Source organism: Ranitomeya variabilis, chromosome 1, assembly GCF_051348905.1.
Source record: "Ranitomeya variabilis isolate aRanVar5 chromosome 1, aRanVar5.hap1, whole genome shotgun sequence".
In the NCBI taxonomy this organism is placed as follows: Eukaryota; Metazoa; Chordata; class Amphibia; order Anura; family Dendrobatidae; genus Ranitomeya; species Ranitomeya variabilis.
This window is the reverse complement of record NC_135232.1, coordinates 801,967,273-801,983,318: the sequence shown is the minus strand read 5'-3', so window position 1 is coordinate 801,983,318 and position 16,046 is coordinate 801,967,273. Positions and strand designations below refer to the sequence as shown.

Genomic DNA, 16,046 nt, shown 5'->3' with positions numbered 1-16,046 from the left:
CCTTGTATACACTGTAATATGCCTTGTATACTAAGAAAATATGCAGAATATTTACTGTGACTGTAATTATCCTGATCACATTGTTCATGTTGAATGCTGCTCATGTAAATATCTGACCTATAGACATTTACTACGCATAATATTTATGATCTATGATTGATTTTGTAGTTTGCCTATAAAAATCTTGGCTGTAAATGATTTCCTTGCTGTGAATGCTTATCCAGCTACAACCAACAGCTTGACCTAAAAAGAAACATAGAGAACCCTGTATTTTTTCATTATATACAGTATGATATATACTGAATTCCAGGCACCTTTACAGGGATCAGTTAATTTTTTTTTTCCTAAATTGCTAATTAAAAGGGTTTTCTGGTTTAAAAAGTAATTCAACTTTGCACTTTCCAGCTACAGTTTTTTTTAATAAAACACAAAAAACTGTCCTTCACTCAGTCTTTCCAGGTCCAGCGCTCAGTCTTCACCACTGCCTCTGGAGTCTTGTTATTATCTGCAGCGCTATGTCGCATAGACAGCACTGCAACCAATAAAACCAATAACCAATTACTGAGAGCCACTGATCTCAGTAATTGGCTGTAGCACTGTCTACATGATGTCAGCACTGCAAATGCTAACAGACACCCATAGCAATGGTGGAGACAGCACGTGGTGCAGGAAGGGTGAGTAAGGCCGGGGTCACACTTGCGAGTGGAATGCGAGAAGCTCGCACTAGTCTCTTGCATCAATACCCAGCACTTCCGTCGACACTCGGGACCGGAGCACGCGGCTGCATAGAAATACATGCAGTCGCACACTCCGGTCCGAGTGTCGGCGGCAGTGCCGGGTATTGATGCGAGAGACTAGTGCGAGTTTCTCGCATTGCACTCGCAAATGTGACCCAGGCCTAAAGCACAGTCTAGAGCCAGGGATTTTCTGAAACCATAAAACCCCTTTAACACTGGGATATGACTTTTCTAAATCGTTATTTTGAAAAGCTGGTTTCAGCATAATGCTTAAGGGGTGCACAGGGGAATAAAAATGATAGCTTTAAAGGAGTTATCCCATGAACATAGTTACCATAATTTTAATCAATATATCTTGGAATAATAATAATTTCCACAATTGGATGTGTTTAAAAAAAATGTTCCTGTGCTGAGATAATCATATAAATGTGACCCTGCTGTGTACTGTGTAACTGCTGTGTCTGAACGTGCAGGGACATGATGTGATCATACTACATCTCCTGGGCAGGGGAGGAAGCAAAAGAGTATACAGATATTACAGGAGGAAGCAAAAGAGTATACAGATGTTACAACAGGGGATCACAAATAATTCTTTATTTGAGGTAAAACATTTTTTAAAAACAGGCAGTAAAATATCTTTAGCTTACAAAAAGAATCAGCTGTGATCCCCTGCTGTAATGTCTGTATTCTCTTTTCCTTCTTCCTCTGCCAAAAAGCTCTGGTATGATCAGACCATGTCCCTGTATGAACAGACACAGCCATTACACAGTACACAGCAGGGGCAGATTTATAAGACAGTCTCCAGACAGAAAAATTCATCAAAGTGGTTAAAAATAATAAGAGTCCAAACTCACCCGCACAGATTCCAGGAGTCTCATTCTAGTGATCACTTGGTCATCGCTGGACCCTGGTCCAGTTTCTGACATATTGGAAATGGGGGGGGGGAAATGCCCAGTTAGCAAATCACTGGCTGTAGTGGCGATCTACCCCAGTTCCAACAATTAGACAGCTACTTGTTTTGCCTTTGTCACTCTAACTTCTATCTATAGCATTACTAACATGCAATGTTGTGTAAAACATGGAGTACTCAGAAAATTTGTGTGTGTGTGTAATTTTACAGATTGCAGCTGGGGAGTATATTACTAGGGGCAGGGAATTTACATTAGTGACACCATTCCAGAGGTAAAATAAAATAAAAAACTCTGGAGTGGCGCATTAACAAAATCATTTGATGATTAGTTAAAAAATGTTTAGATAGTCTTCTTGAACGTCATCTCTTACATCTCTCTTTCTTGTATGTTGTCATGAATACATTACAGCTCTAATCTGTCTATGAATCTACAGGACACAGCTCTTCTGTAGCAATTCCTATGTTTGCCCATAGGCCAAGGTCATATGACCATTTTCTCTCTATCTGAGAAAAACAGTCAGATTATGCTAATCAGAGTCTGATCAGAGTGGGATTTGATTTTCAGGGAGATGGGCATAAAAAAGAAAGTTTCTCCAATTTCTCCATTATGTCAGTCCATGAAAATAGGACAATATCCGGATCTCCTCAGAGTGTGGTCTGATTTTTTTCACTGACACATAGACATGAATGGGTGATTGCCATTCTCGGAGGCAAATTGTGTATGTTGTTTATTTTTCTTCGGAGCACTCAGTCTCAGGAAAAAAATGGGACATGTGCACAGCCCAATAGAATAACATGACTGCAATCATTTATATGTAAACTGAGTTGATTTTCCGCATATTTCTGTAATTAACTGAGGAAGCGGAACTCATGGGATTATCACTTCCCATCCCCTCCAGGTCTCATCTTATTTTTAAACTATTTTTAATGAATAAGTCTCTGTGTATGTTGATATTTTTTGTGTCATTTTTGAATAAGATTGAAATTAAAGTAAACAATGGGTGTGCACACTTTTTCTCCTCACTGACTTTCCCTTCTTCCTTCCTGCTAAGTTTGCATGTAAGGTTGTGGAGCAGCCCATTTTCAATTATCCTTGCTGTGCCCACTCCTTTTTCTTTACCTCCTTCTGTGTATTCAGTGCTAAATATTTTTATTTAAACATTTAGGAAGAAAGTGAATTAAAGGTGATGGTTGAGTATTCCTCAGGTAATGATATTCACAGACACGCAAGGTAGGTGACACAACATTTGTTTATTTCATTAGTTACTAAGCATGGAAATAACTACTAATGGTAATGATAATGTATCAATCAGGTACAATCACACTTTTTTTTAAATTATTAAAGAATGCATTAATCAATTAATAGTGACTACTTGACAATGGCACAATGGCAGCCCTATCACAGTTGCAACTGTACTACTTTCATAGGGCCTGTAATGAAAAGATGCCTGATTGCCCTGTTTGCTGTAATATTATAGCGGCTACCTGAAGCTCGTAGTTGATGTAGCTCACCACACACAGATATATACAAGGCCGCTTAAAGAGGAACTCTCACCAGTTTTATCATGTTAATCAGTTCAACCCCTAGCCTGCTTTCACCTTCCTCATCTGGTAACATTTTACAACTTTGACCAGTGTTACTTTATGTGGTACAGTCCGATATATTTGGGGTTTATTTGTGAAAGTATTGAAACTTTGGTGAAAATTTTTAAAATGTTACAATTTTCAAACTTTTTTTTACAAGGGTAACAAGAAAAAATGGAACATACAATTTGTTCTTCAATTTCTCCTGGGTATGCTAATACACCAATTGTGGTGGAAAACTACTGTTTGGGCGCATGGCAAGACTCGGAAGGGAAGGCGCACCATATGACTTTTGGAGTGCAAAATTGGCTAGAATAGATAGTGGACTTCATGTTGCATTTGTAAAGCCCTTGATGTGCCTAAACAGTGGAAATCCCCCACAAGTGATACCATTTTGGAAACTACAACACTCAAGTAACTTATCTAGAGTTGTGGTGGCACCTTGAACACACAGGTGCATAACAGAATATTATATTGTTGAGCTGTGAAAATGAAAAAATACATTTTTACAGCAAAAGCTAGCAAGATAAAATGAACTGCACAATTTGTTGTGCAATTTCTTCTGAGTACACTGATACCCCTTATGTGGTGATAAACTACTGTTTTGGCATACTGCAGTGCTCAGAAGTGAAGGAGCGCCAACTAAATTCTAGAGCTTCATTTTGGCTGGAATACCTTGTGAATGCCATGTCACATTTGAAGAGCTCTTGAAACTAAATTTTATACTATTGGCCAGTGAAGAAAAAATAATTACAATTCTACCACAAACATTTTTCATAGCCCCCAAATTTTACATTTTCACACAGGGAAATTGGTAAAAATGGAAAAATAATTTGTCACACATTTTCTTCTGAATGTGGCCAGATTCCGTATGTGGCTATATAGTACTGCTTAGCCACATGCTGGGATTAGGGAGGGATGGAGTGCTAATTGACTCTTGGAGAACAAATTATAATAGAATAGTTTACGGACTCCATATAGAAAGCCCTTAAGCTGCAGAATCCCCCCTCAAGCGACCCCATTTTGGAAATTACACCAAGCAGCAGTGAATGTTACTGAGACAAAATTGCAAATCTGCCATTCTAGTGCAAAGTACATTGTACAGCCTAGTACATTGTAGTACCTGTACATTATGCCCAGATCGTGCTTTTGGAGACATGAACCTGTAAATTAAGCGGGCTCACATTCCTACAAATTGTAAACCAAGAGAAGCTAATTAGGCACCAATCCCAGCATATGGCAGTAATAGTAATGTCAATAGCCCTCTCTTAGGCCAGGGTCACACTAGAGAGAAATACGGACAAGGCAGAGGGGCAAAAACAACGCATTGTACACGGACCAATGTTTCTCTATGGGGCAGCTTCCATCAGCCGTATTTTACGGGCTGAGAAAATCGCAAATATATAAAAAAAATGCCAATGAAAGTCTATGGGGGCGAGAAAAATACAGATTACACACGGACCATGCGTGTGACTTGCGAGAAATACGCAAGACTTTTCCAGGTGACAGGAAATGTGCTAAGCCTTATCAGGAAGCTTAGACATGCTAATTAGCTTAAAAAGCAAGCCACACATCCCGGAAGAACGCCTCCACGGAGTCCTGCAGCATGGCTTTTCTGACTACCGTGGAAATGCTTCTGGTCCTTATCCAAGAAAGGCCAGAAATCTGGGACCAGAGGGATGCCCACTATTCCAACCGGGCCATAAAAGAGGCGGCATGGAGGAGTATATGTGGCCTTCTTTTTCAGGATTTTGAACAGCGGCCACGTGAGGGACAGCAGGAACTAAGTAAGTTCACTCATGTTTTTCAAATAATATTATAAACTGCAGTAAATAACATGTTTTCATACTATCACCTTAATTCCTATTCTGATGTTTGTAATCACATTATTATGAATGAAGATAATATTTAAAAAATCCAGCTTACTAGGCCACATGACTATGTAAAATCTCTGTAAACTTGTACCACTGTGTGCAATGCCCTTATACATTATTTGATTGTCTGTCATTGCAGTGGAAGATGTTATGAGATGATGGCGCAGCATACGCGACCAATATAGGAGGGAAAGACAGCAGCGGGCCAGGAGTGGTGTTTTCGCACCTAAAAAAAGGAAATACATATATTATGACCGCCTGTCATTTCTTGATCCCAGTATGGATCTCAGACCGTAAGTTCATACATCACACCACATTACACATATGTATTTTATGCTCATATATGATTTTTTTTTTTATAAATTTCACACCTTCTTAACAGAACTCAGTCCAACCTCACTGAGAGGGAGACAGGGTCAGACTCAGAGGCCATAATTGATCCGGTCGGGCAAGGTGAAGAGGTGGCTGGCCCATCTTCTGATCCTTCCAGCTGTATCCCTCCAGGTCCTTCTGCAACAGCACCAGAAGCTCCACAAACAACAGGCCCGATGCTGCACCAGTACTGACAGCTGCACCAGCACCCGTCAGCCAGGAAGATCCTGGAAATAGCAGCAGCCCTACTGTACCGCTGGAGGCCTCCCCACAGCCTGCTGTGATATCTCGCCGTGGGCGAAGAAGAAGAGAACTACAGGATACAAGGAGTTAAAGCACAGACACACCACGAACAATAAATTTTTTTTTGTATATATATATATATATATATATATATATATATATATATATATATATTACAATAGTCACGGTGTACTGTGAGAAACAGTGATTTAACAATAGAGTGAGAGACCAACCATACCAACCAAAAACATGAATAGCCAAAAAAGTATATCACAAGCAGAAAGTCAATTACAAAATGCCTTTATTGAGTAGAAATGGCAATTAATAAAATAATTAATAAATATGTACGCGTATTTAAGACAGGGTTACAAGTATATATAATAAAAAAAAACTATATCAGATATAAAATGGTGAACCCAAATATGTTATTTTCAAGCTATATTCCCTATTCATGCATCACAAAAAATATTAATATGAAATTTAAGCAAAGTGGACAAAATGAAAGTGAAGTAAAAAATATATATAATGTGCAATATTCGTAAATCAATCACTATATTCAAAATTGTACACTATTAATTGAAGATGTCCCAAAAATCACGTGCACAGTGTAAGGTGTTGTGAATCCGCTTTTTGGGCTCCCCTGGTGGTTGCTGGTGGTACTGGTGACTTGTGTGTGCTTTGTTGTCTCAGTTCACCTGCTCCCATCAGTGTTTGGGAGTTTCCTATTTAGCCTTGCTCTCCAGTCATTTCCTTGCCGGTCATCATTGTAACCAGAGCCTTCGGTTGCATGTTCCTGCTACTAGTCTGCTGATCAGCTAAGTGGACTTTGTCCTTTTGTTTTGTATCTTTTGTCCAGTTTGCAGTTTTTGTTATTCTCTGTAGCTGGAAGCTCTTGCGGGCTGAAATTGCCACTCCTGTGTCATGAGTTGACACAGGAGTCTTAAAGTAATTTCAGGATGGTTTTTTGAAAGGGTTTTCAGTTGACCGTGAAGTCCTCTTTTGTATCCTTCTGCTATCTAGTAAGTGGACCTCTCTTTGCTAAATCTACTTTCATACTGTGTATGTCTTTTCCTCTTAAACTCACCGTTATTACATGTGGGGGGCTGCTATCATCTTTTGGGGTATTTCCCTAGCGGTAAGCCAGGTCTGTTCCTTCCTCTACCAGGCGTAGTTAGTCCAGAGCTCGTCCGTTATTTTTGTGTTTTGATGTTTCCCTGCCATTGGGAATCATGACAGTATGACCGGCCCATGTTAAAGTTATTGGCAGAAGAAAGGAGAGAAAAAAGAAGTCTGTAGAATTTTTTTTTTTTTTTTTTTTCCCCCTTATGCTTGCTCCATAGTTGGATCAGTTGCATTTCAGCTCTAATTACAGCCTTTGCCTTTCTCTCCTTCTAATCCTTGAATGGCTCTGATCTCACCTGTTTAAAGATGGACCCTCAGAGTTTGGCTGTAGGTTTAAATAATCTTGCTACCAAGGTTCAAAATTTACAAGATTTTGTTATACATACTCCGATGTCTGAACCTAAAATTCCTACACCAGAGGTGTTTTCCGGAGATAGATCTCGGTTCCTGAATTTCAAATATAATTGTAAATTGTTCCTTTCTCTCAGACCTCACTCCTCTGGAGATCCTGTCCAGCAGGTTAAGATTGTAATCTCTTTGCTGCGAGGTGACCCTCAAAATTGGGCATTTTCATTGACACCAGGGGATCCTGCGTTGCTCAATGTGGATGCGTTTTTTCTGGCTTTAGGGTTGCTTTATGAGGAACCTAATTTGGAGATTCAAGCTGAAAAAGCTTTGATAGCCCTATCTCAAGGGCAAGATGAAGCTGAGATATACTGCCAAAAATTTCGTAGATGGTCTGTGCTTACTCAGTGGAATGAGTGCGCCCTAGCGGCAAATTTCAGAGAGGGCCTTTCTGATGCCGTTAAAGATGTTATGGTCGGGTTCCCTGCGCCCACAGGTCTGAATGAGTCCATGACAATGGCTATTCAGATTGATCGGCGTTTGCGGGAGCGCAAACCCGTGCACCATTTGGCGGTATCTTCTGAAGAGACGCCAGAGAAAATGCAATGTGACAGAATTCTGTCCAGAAGCGAGCGGCAGAATTATAGGCGTAAAAATGGGTTATGCTTCTATTGTGGTGATTCTGCTCATGTTATATCAGCATGCTCTAAACGTACAAGGAAGGTTGACAAGTCTATTTCAATTGGCACTTTACAGTCTAAATTTATTCTGTCTGTAACCTTGATTTGTTCATTATCAGTTATTACCGTGGATGCCTATGTGGACTCTGGCGCCGCTCTGTCTTATGGATTGGTCCTTTGCCAGGCGCTGTGGGTTTGATTTAGAGCCTCTGGAAGTCCCTATACCTCTGAAGGGTATTGATTCTACGCCTTTGGCTTGTAATAAACCACAATTCTGGACGCAAGTGACTATGCGTATGACTCCAGACCATCAGGAGGTGATTCGCTTCCTTGTGTTGTACAATTTGCATGATGTTTTGGTGCTTGGATTACCATGGTTACAATCTCATAACCCAGTCCTTGACTGGAAAACAATGTCTGTGTTAAGCTGGGGATGTCGGGGGGCTCATGGGGACATACCTTTGGTTTCCATTTCGTCATCTATTCCCTCTGAGATTCCGGCATTTTTGTCTGATTATCGTGATATTTTTGAGGAGCCAAAAATTGGTTCACTCCCTCCCCACAGAGATTGTGATTGCGCCATAGATCTGATTCCTGGCAGTAAATTTCCAAAGGGTCGTTTGTTTAACTTATCTGTACCTGAACATGCTGCTATGCGAGAGTATATTAAGGAGTCCCTGGAAAAGGGACATATTCGTCCTTCTTCATCTCCTTTAGGAGCTGGTTTTTTCTTTGTATCTAAAAAGGATGGCTCTCTGAGGCCTTGTATTGATTATCGACTCCTGAATAAAATTACAGTCAAATATCAGTATCCGTTGCCTTTGCTGACTGATTTGTTTGCTCGCATAAGGGGGGCTAAGTGGTTCTCTAAGATTGATCTTCGTGGGGCGTATAATTTGGTGCGAATTAAGCAGGGGGATGAGTGGAAAACCGCATTTAATACGCCTGAGGGCCATTTTGAGTATTTAGTAATGCCTTTCGGCCTTTCTAATGCACCTTCAGTCTTTCAGTCCTTAATGCATGATATTTTCAGTGAATATTTGGATAAATTTATGATTGTGTATTTGGATGATATTTTGATTTTTTCTGATGACTGGGAGTCTCATGTTCAACAGGTCAGGAGGGTTTTTCAGGTTTTGCGGGAGAATTCTTTGTGTGTAACGGGTTCAAAGTGTGTTTTTGGGGTTCAAAAGATTTCCTTTTTGGGGTACATTTTTTCCCCTTCTTCTATTGAGATGGACCCTGTCAAGGTTCGGGCTATTTGTGACTGGACGCAGCCTACTTCTCTTAAGAGTCTTCAGAAATTCTTGGGCTTTGCTAATTTTTATCGTCGATTTATAACTGGTTTTTCTGGCGTTGCTAAACCTCTGACGGATTTGACCAAGAAGGGTGCTGATGTTGCCAATTGGTCCCCTGCTGCTGTGGAGGCCTTTCGGGAGCTTAAGCGCCGCTTTTTGTCTGCCCCTGTGTTGCGCCAGCCTGATGTTTCTCTTCCCTTTCAGGTTGAGGTCGATGCTTCCGAGATCGGAGCGGGGGCGGTTTTGTCGCAGAAAAGTTCCGACTGCTCAGTGATGAGACCTTGTGCGTTCTTTTCTCGAAAATTTTTGGCCGCCGAGCGAAACTATGATGTTGGTAATCGGGAGCTTTTGGCCATGAAGTGGGCATTTGAGGAGTGGCGTCATTGGCTTGAGGGTGCCAGACATCAGGTGGTAGTTTTGACTGATCACAAGAATCTGATTTATCTAGAGTCTGCCAGGCGCCTGAATCCTAGACAGGCACGATGGTCGTTGTTTTTTTCTCGGTTTAATTTTGTGGTTTCATACTTACCGGGTTCTAAAAATGTTAAGGCAGATGCTCTTTCTAGGAGTTTTGAGCCTGACTCTCCTGGGGATTCTGAACCTGCTGGTGTCCTTAAGGATGGGGTTGTTTTGTCTGCTGTCTCCCCAGATCTGCGACGTGCTTTGCAAGAATTTCAGGCGGATAGACCTGATCGTTGTCCGCCTGGTAGACTGTTTGTTCCTGATGATTGGACCAGTAGAGTCATCTCGGAAGTTCATTCTTCTTCGCTGGCAGGTCATCCTGGAATTTTTGGTACCAGAGATTTGGTGGCTAGATCCTTCTGGTGGCCTTCCCTGTCTCGGGATGTGCGTGTTTTTGTGCAGTCTTGTGATGTGTGTGCTCGGGCCAAGCCTTGTTGTTCTAGGGCTAGTGGGTTATTGTTGCCCTTGCCTGTTCCTAAGAGGCCTTGGACGCACATCTCTATGGACTTTATTTCTGATCTCCCTGTTTCTCAGAAGATGTCTGTCATCTGGGTGGTGTGTGACCGTTTTTCTAAAATGGTTCATTTGGTACCATTGCCTAAGTTGCCTTCCTCATCTGAGTTGGTTCCTCTATTTTTTCAAAATGTGGTTCGCTTGCATGGTATTCCGGAAAACATCGTTTCTGACAGGGGAACCCAGTTCGTGTCTAGATTTTGGCGGGCATTCTGTGCCAGGTTGGGCATTGATTTGTCTTTTTCGTCTGCATTCCATCCTCAGACTAATGGCCAGACGGAGCGAACTAATCAAACTTTGGAGACTTATTTGAGGTGTTTTGTGTCTACGGATCAGGATGACTGGGTTGCCTTTTTGCCGTTGGCAGAATTTGCTCTTAATAATCGGGCTAGTTCTGCCACTTTGGTTTCTCCTTTCTTTTGCAATTCAGGGTTTCATCCTCGTTTTTCATCTGGTCAGGTGGAATCTTCGGATTGTCCTGGAGTGGATGCGGTGGTGGATCGGTTGCATCAGATTTGGGGACAAGTGGTGGACAATTTGAAGTTGTCCCAGGAGAGGACTCAGCAGTTTGCTAACCGCCGTCGTCGTGTTGGTCCTCGCCTTCGTGTTGGGGACTTGGTGTGGTTGTCTTCCCGTTTTGTCCCTATGAGGGTTTCTTCTCCTAAGTTTAAGCCTCGGTTCATCGGTCCTTATAGGATTTTGGAGATACTTAACCCTGTGTCCTTTCGTTTGGACCTCCCGGCATCTTTCGCTATCCATAATGTATTCCATCGGTCGTTGTTGCGGAGATATGAGGTACCGGTGGTTCCTTCTACTGAACCTCCTGCTCCTGTGCTGGTGGAGGGTGAATTGGAGTACGTTGTAGAGAAGATCTTGGATTCCTGTATTTCCAGACGGAGACTTCAATATCTGGTTAAATGGAAGGGCTATGGTCAGGAAGATAATTCTTGGGTAACTGCCTCTGATGTTCATGCCTCGGATTTGGTTCGTGCCTTTCATAGGGCTCATCCAGATCGCCCTGGCGGTTCTCGTGAGGGTTCGGTGCCCCCTCCTTAAGGGGGGGTACTGTTGTGAATCCGCTTTTTGGGCTCCCCTGGTGGTTGCTGGTGGTACTGGTGACTTGTGTGTGCTTTGCTGTCTCAGTTCACCTGCTCCCATCAGTGTTTGGGAGTTTCCTATTTAGCCTTGCTCTCCAGTCATTTCCTTGCCGGTCATCATTGTAACCAGAGCCTTCGGTTGCATGTTCCTGCTACTAGTCTGCTGATCAGCTAAGTGGACTTTGTCCTTTTGTTTTGTATCTTTTGTCCAGTTTGCAGTTTTTGTTATTCTCTGTAGCTGGAAGCTCTTGCGGGCTGAAATTGCCACTCCTGTGTCATGAGTTGACACAGGAGTCTTAAAGTAATTTCAGGATGGTTTTTTGAAAGGGTTTTCAGTTGACCGTGAAGTCCTCTTTTGTATCCTTCTGCTATCTAGTAAGTGGACCTCTCTTTGCTAAATCTACTTTCATACTGTGTATGTCTTTTCCTCTTAAACTCACCGTTATTACTTGTGGGGGGCTGCTATCATCTTTTGGGGTATTTCCCTAGCGGTAAGCCAGGTCTGTTCCTTCCTCTACCAGGCGTAGTTAGTCCTCCGGCTGGCGCATGGCATTTAGGAAGTCGTAGGTATGCTCCCTGGCTACTATTAGTTGTGTGGTAGATTTAGCTCACGGTCAGCTCGAGATTCCATCACCCAGAGCTCGTCCGTTATTTTTGTGTTTTGATGTTTCCCTGCCATTGGGAATCATGACAGTAAGGGCTAAAAAAACAAGTATCAGACCAAAAATTCACAAATCATACGGACATAGCAAAAATGCTATTCCAAAATAAAGTGCAAAGTGCAAGGTGCGCAGTGACAGGACGTGGTGACCCCTAAAGGTATTTTACATATATTTTCAGCGCTATTGCCCTTGGGTTGTCTGCACCTTGCACTTTGCACTTTATTGCAAGGTTTGAATGAATTTGAAAATTCCTATACAACACAAGTACTGTGTGGCACTAACAAGCCAGGCTACAGTACCTTCAAAAATGAACACTGGCTATGTGAATTTAACATTAACTACCGTATCTTCCGGCGAATAAGATTACTTTTTAACCTCTGAAAATCTTCTCAAACGTCAGGGGTCGTCTTATACGCTGGGTACGGCATGTGCGGAGCTCTGAAGTCGCCGCATATGGTGCAGGGAGCGGTCCTGGATGGTTCCCAGGGTCTGGAGGAGAGGAGACTCTCCTTCAGGCCCAGGGATTCATATTCGTGTAAAAAAAAAGAATAAAAAAAAAAATATATGGATATACTTACCTTCCTTACTTACTTCGGGGGCCTCAGAAGGTAAGTATATCCGTATTTTTTATTTTTATTCTTTTTTTTTACACGAATATGGATCCCAGGGCCTGAAGGAGAGTCTCCTCTGCTCCAGACCCTGGGAACCATCATGGACCGCTCCCTGCACATGCCGTATAAGACAACACCAGGTGTATAAGATGACCCCCAGAAGGTTGGGGGTCATCTTATATGCCCAGTCGTCTTATACGCCAAAAAATATGGTACATATTTTAAATACCGTATTTTTCGGACTATAAGACGCACCGGACCATAAGGCGCACCCCAAATTTGGGGTGAAAATTGCAGAAAAAAAGATTTTTTATAAGATGGGGGTCCGTCTTATTGTCCGAATTTACAGTATCTTACCTGAGGGCTGGTGGTGGCAGAGCAGGGTCACAGGAGGCATGGTGTCGGCAGAGGTGGGGTGATGCGGTACGGCGTGCACCTGAGCAGGGTCCCTTCCTGCTTAGGTGGGCAACGCCACGGCCTGGTGTCCATGGGAGGGTTGCAGCAGTGGTTACCGGCAGAGGTGCTGGGATGAGGAGGTGCTGGGATGAGGAGGTGCTGGGATGAGGAGGTGCTGGGATGAGGAGGTCCTGGGATGAGGAGGTCCTGGGATGAGGAGGTCCTGGGATGAGGAGGCGCAGTGAGAGGTATGGCATCAGAGGGGTCCCTTTCCCCGGTGAGGTGATGCAGCAGCCCGGTAAGCAGCAGAGCCGGGTGAATACTGTTGTTAGCGGTGGTGGCGGCCATCTTCCCAAGGCCGCGGGTGCGCAGATGAAGCTCTCTGCTTCCCGGGGCTTCAGGAAAATGGCCGTGGGATGCTGCGCGTGCGCAGATGGAGATCGCGGCAGCCATTTTCCTGATGCCACGAACTTCTGGAACATGGCCGCTGCGATCCCCATCTGCGCATGCGCGGCATCCCGCGGACATTTTCCTGAAGCCTCGGGAAGCAGAGCGCTCCATCTGCGCACGCGCGGCCTCCGGAAGATGGCCACCACCACCGCTAACAACAGAATTCACCCGGCTCTGCTGCTTACCGGGCTGCTGCATCACCTCACCGGGGAAAGGGACCCCGCTCATTGCGCCTCCTCATCCCCGCACGTCTGCCGCCGCACCTCTGCCACCACACCTCTGCCACCGTACCTCTGCCGCCACGGTAAGCCTGCATTGCGACTATTAGACGCACCCCCCATTTTCCCCCCTTTTTTGGGGGGAAAAGTGCGTCTTGTAGTCCGAAAAATACGGTAGTATTTTAGTTGAGTTTGTACATATAGTAGTACTAAATTTACCTCAGCTGCTAAGCAAAAATAAATAACACATTTGTTAGAAACACATCATCAAGATAGAGTATATGAGGATGAGGAATACATACCGTGAAGTAAGGAGAAGACGCTCCTCTGCAGATATACATTTCTGCATCCTGGTGTTCTGAAATGTTATTCCAGGTCGCACTGTCTCCACCAAAACATCAAAGGTCACAATACTCATGCGACAATACTGGAAAAATTTGTTGGGATGTGTCCGCAGAGATGCATATAGCCGGTGGAAATGGCCTTTAGTGAGGCGTTGCCTCAAAAGCGGATGCACCCACAATCGTCTCCTCCTCCTCGAATCCACTATCACTGGGTATGGCTGGCCATAGCGGCGTGACAAAACCCAGTTATATAAGACACGCTCAGTTGGGGTGAAATGAAGTAGCTCTGACATGTTGCCAACAAAGCACCAACACACCAACAGAAGCACAGCAACAAAAAGATATAGAAGCCCCCAACAGATAATAATGGTGAGGTAAGAGGAAGGCACATACACAGGGGTGAAAGCAGATTCAGCAAAAGAGGCCCACTAATTCTAGATAGCAGAAAATAGCAAAGGGGTCTATGCGGTCAGTAAAAAACCCTTACAAAATATCCACACTGAGATTTCAAGAACCCCCACACCAACTAACGGTGTGGGGGGCAGAAAGTCAGTCCCCTAGAGCAACCAGCAAGTAAGAAATCACATTTTAGCAAGCTGGACAAAAAAACATGATGAACGCTGATAATCAGAAAATGATCAAACAAGGACTTAGCTTGTCTTGGAGAGACTGGGAGCAAGGTAGTCACAAGGAATCTGAAGAGCACTGAATACATTGATAGCAGGCAAGGAACTGAGTATCCAGGTGAGTTAAATAGGAAACCAACCAAGGATAACGAACCAGCTGATGAGGCCACCTGCAGAAAGACAACACTACACAGTACCGCTTGTGACCACTAGAGGGAGCCCAAAAATAGAGTTCACAACAGTACCCCCCCCTTGAGGAGGGGTCACCGAACCCTCATCAAGACCCCCAGGGCGATCAGGACGAGCCGCGTGGAAGGCGCAAACCAAATCGGCCGCATGAACATCAGAGGCGACAACCCAGGAATTATCCTCCTGACCATAGCCCTTCCACTTAACCAGATACTGAAGTCTCCGTCTAGAGATACGAGAATCCAAAATCTTCTCCACCACGTACTCCCATTCGCCCTCGACCAGCATCGGAGCAGGAGGCTCAACAGAAGGAACCACAGGTACCACATACCTCCGCAACAAAGACCTATGGAACACATTAAGGATGGCAAACGATGCCGGGAGATCCAAACGAAAAGACACCGGGTTAAGGATTTCCAAGATCTTATAAGGACCGATGAAGCGAGGCTTAAACTTAGGAGATGAGACCTTCATAGGAACATACCGAGAAGACAGCCACACCAAATCCCCAACACGAAGTCGGGGACCCACACCGCAGCGGCGGTTGGCAAAGCGCTGAGCCCTCTCCTGTGACAATTTCAGATTGTCCACCACATGGCTCCAAATCTGCTGCAACCTATCCACCACAGAATCCACCCCAGGACAGTCAGAAGACTCAACCTGACCCGAGGAAAAACGAGGATGGAAACCAGAATTGCAGAAAAAAGGCGAAACCAAGGTAGCAGAACTAGCCCGATTATTAAGGGCAAACTCGGCCAATGGCAAAAAAGTCACCCAATTATCCTGATCAGCAGAAACAAAACATCTCAAATAAGTCTCCAACGTCTGATTAGTTCGCTCGGTTTGGCCATTAGTCTGAGGATGGCAGGCCGACGAAAAAGACAAATCAATGCCCATCTTAGCACAAAAAGTTCGCCAAAACCTGGACACAAACTGGGATCCTCTATCAGACACAATATTTTCAGGAATGCCGTGCAAGCGAACCACATTCTGAAAAAATAAAGGAACCAAATCGGAGGAGGAAGGCAGCTTGGGCAAGGGCACCAAATGGACCATCTTGGAAAAACGATCACACACCACCCAGATGACAGACATTTTCTGAGATACTGGAAGATCCGAAATAAAATCCAAGGAAATGTGCGTCCAAGGCCTTTTCGGGACAGGCAACGGCAAAAGCAAACCGCTGGCACGAGAACAGCAAGGCTTAGCCCGAGCACAAATCCCACAAGACTGCACAAAGGAACGCACATCCCGCGACAAGGAAGGCCACCAGAAGGACCTAGCCACCAAATCCCTGGTACCAAAAATCCCAG

The 16,046-nt window shown here is 43.9% G+C and overlaps 1 protein-coding gene across 1 annotated transcript in view; it reads left to right on the top strand.

Moving 5' to 3' along the window:
- Window positions 1-16,046, top strand: part of LOC143768793 (uncharacterized) — a 204,137-nt gene that overhangs the window by 109,585 nt on the left and 78,506 nt on the right. The window contains exon 11 of the mRNA XM_077257453.1: window positions 2,814-2,878. Coding sequence (XP_077113568.1) covers window positions 2,814-2,878 — 65 coding nt within the window. The remainder of the gene's footprint in view (window positions 1-2,813; window positions 2,879-16,046) is intronic.